The following is a 1,733-nucleotide window of genomic DNA, read 5'->3' as shown; positions in this document are numbered from 1 at the left end:
CAGCTTTGATTATATCCATATCAGCTGGAAGAGTGCTACTTGCTGTTCCCAAAAGATTTCTGTAGAATGTCACTAATTCTTCCACAATAGCATCACCATCAGTTAGCTTATCCCCCCTGCTGTTATATAGCACCACAATTCTGTTATTGTGCATATTTGATTTTGCTAAAGAATGAAAGAATCTGGTATTTCTATCCCCTTGCAAACTCCATGCAATCCTGGCTTTTTGCTTGTAGAATGATAATTCACAGTCAAGGAGTTTGTTATATAAGGAATAACATTCTTTTTCTTTCCTAATAAGATCCTGGTGATTTATCCTCAGACATAGAAAAGATTGCAGTCTTAATTTCCTCATTTGTGACTGGATTAGATAACATAATGATTTGAGAATCACTGAGACAAGGGCCAGCTTTGATTATATCCATATCAGCTGGAAGAGTGCTACTTGCTGTTCCCAAAAGATTTCTGTAGAATGTCACTAATTCTTCCACAATAGCATCACCATCAGTTAGCTTATCCCCCCTGCTGTTATATAGCACCACAATTCTGTTATTGTGCATATTTGATTTTGCTAAAGAATGAAAGAATCTGGTATTTCTATCCCCTTGCAAACTCCATGCAATCCTGGCTTTTTGCTTGTAGAATGATAATTCACAGTCAAGGAGTTTGTTATATAAGGAATAACATTCTTTTTCTTTCCTAATAAGATCACAGTTTAGAGGGTTTACTTGAAGATTTCCCTGAACCTCCTCTAAAGCAATTTTTGCTCCAAGCACTTGTTCACTTATATTGTAAAAGTGTTTCTTATTGAGATCCTTCAAAGCCCCTCTGAGTAATTTCAGCTTTGTATAAACAGAGAACATGGGATAACCTAGAATGAATTGGTGCCAGATCTTAGAGACTGTTGGAATATAGCTGTCATGATTTATCCACATTTTATAAAATCTGAAGGGTTTTTTCCCTTGAAAGGTGTCCTCATACACTGAAATTATACCTGGGGAGTGATCAGAAATTCCAGGCATCATAAACTCAACATGACTAGAGGTAAACTTATTGACCCAAGCATCATTTATCAGAGCCCTGTCCAGTCTGCTCCATACTCTAGCATCAGCTTCTTGCTTGTTAGTCCATGTAAAAAAACATCCTTGAGTTTTGAGATGGCTTAGAGCACATACTTCTATGCAGTTACGGAAATCACCTGTGTCAGTTTTAGTAGGAGCAACTCCTCCCAATTTTTCCTCAGGACTGATTATGGCATTGAAATCACCACACAATAGCCATGGTATATTGCCAATGTTTTGACTGATACTAGTAAGCTCATCCCATAGACTCTTCCTGGCCTCCAGTTGATTAAATCCATATATAGCTGAGATGACAGAATCCAATTTTCCATCCTTTGACTTGATTGAGCAGGAAATTTGTTGATCTGACATATTTATAATATGAATATCAAAGATATTTGGATCCCACAGAATGATTATCCTGGCTTTTCCAGCAGGCCTCACATTGGAATCCCACATCCAGTTATTTGCTAATTTTCTGACAACTTTTGAGATAGAACAGTCTTTGATCTTTGTTTCAAGGAGAGCTATGAAGGAGATATGATATTGCTTAATATGATTTCTCACTATTTGTTGTTTGGAAGACTTATTAAGTCCTCTCACATTCCAAAAAGAAAAATTCATAGAGAGTTTCCTCCTCTATCCAAAGTAGAGGAAATATTTATATTCCTA

The 1,733-nt window shown here is 36.6% G+C and overlaps 1 protein-coding gene across 1 annotated transcript; it reads right to left on the bottom strand.

Annotated features, from left to right (window-relative positions):
- LOC109821438 lies at positions 294-1,520 on the bottom strand. Its single transcript, XM_020387623.1, has one exon. The coding sequence runs from the start codon at positions 1,518-1,520 to the stop codon at positions 294-296; it is 1,227 nt and encodes a 408-aa protein (XP_020243212.1).

The sequence above is a fragment of the Asparagus officinalis genome, chromosome 8, assembly GCF_001876935.1.
Source record: "Asparagus officinalis chromosome 8, Aspof.V1, whole genome shotgun sequence".
Lineage (NCBI taxonomy): Eukaryota > Viridiplantae > Streptophyta > Magnoliopsida > Asparagales > Asparagaceae > Asparagus > Asparagus officinalis.
The sequence above is the reverse complement of the archived record's forward strand: the minus strand, read 5'-3'. Positions and strand labels throughout refer to the sequence as shown.

What these genes read in the sequence shown, in the direction of transcription:
- LOC109821438 (XM_020387623.1), bottom strand. Translation starts at nt 1,520, where the DNA reads ATGTGGGATTCCAATGTGAGGCCTGCTGGAAAAGCCAGGATAATCATT.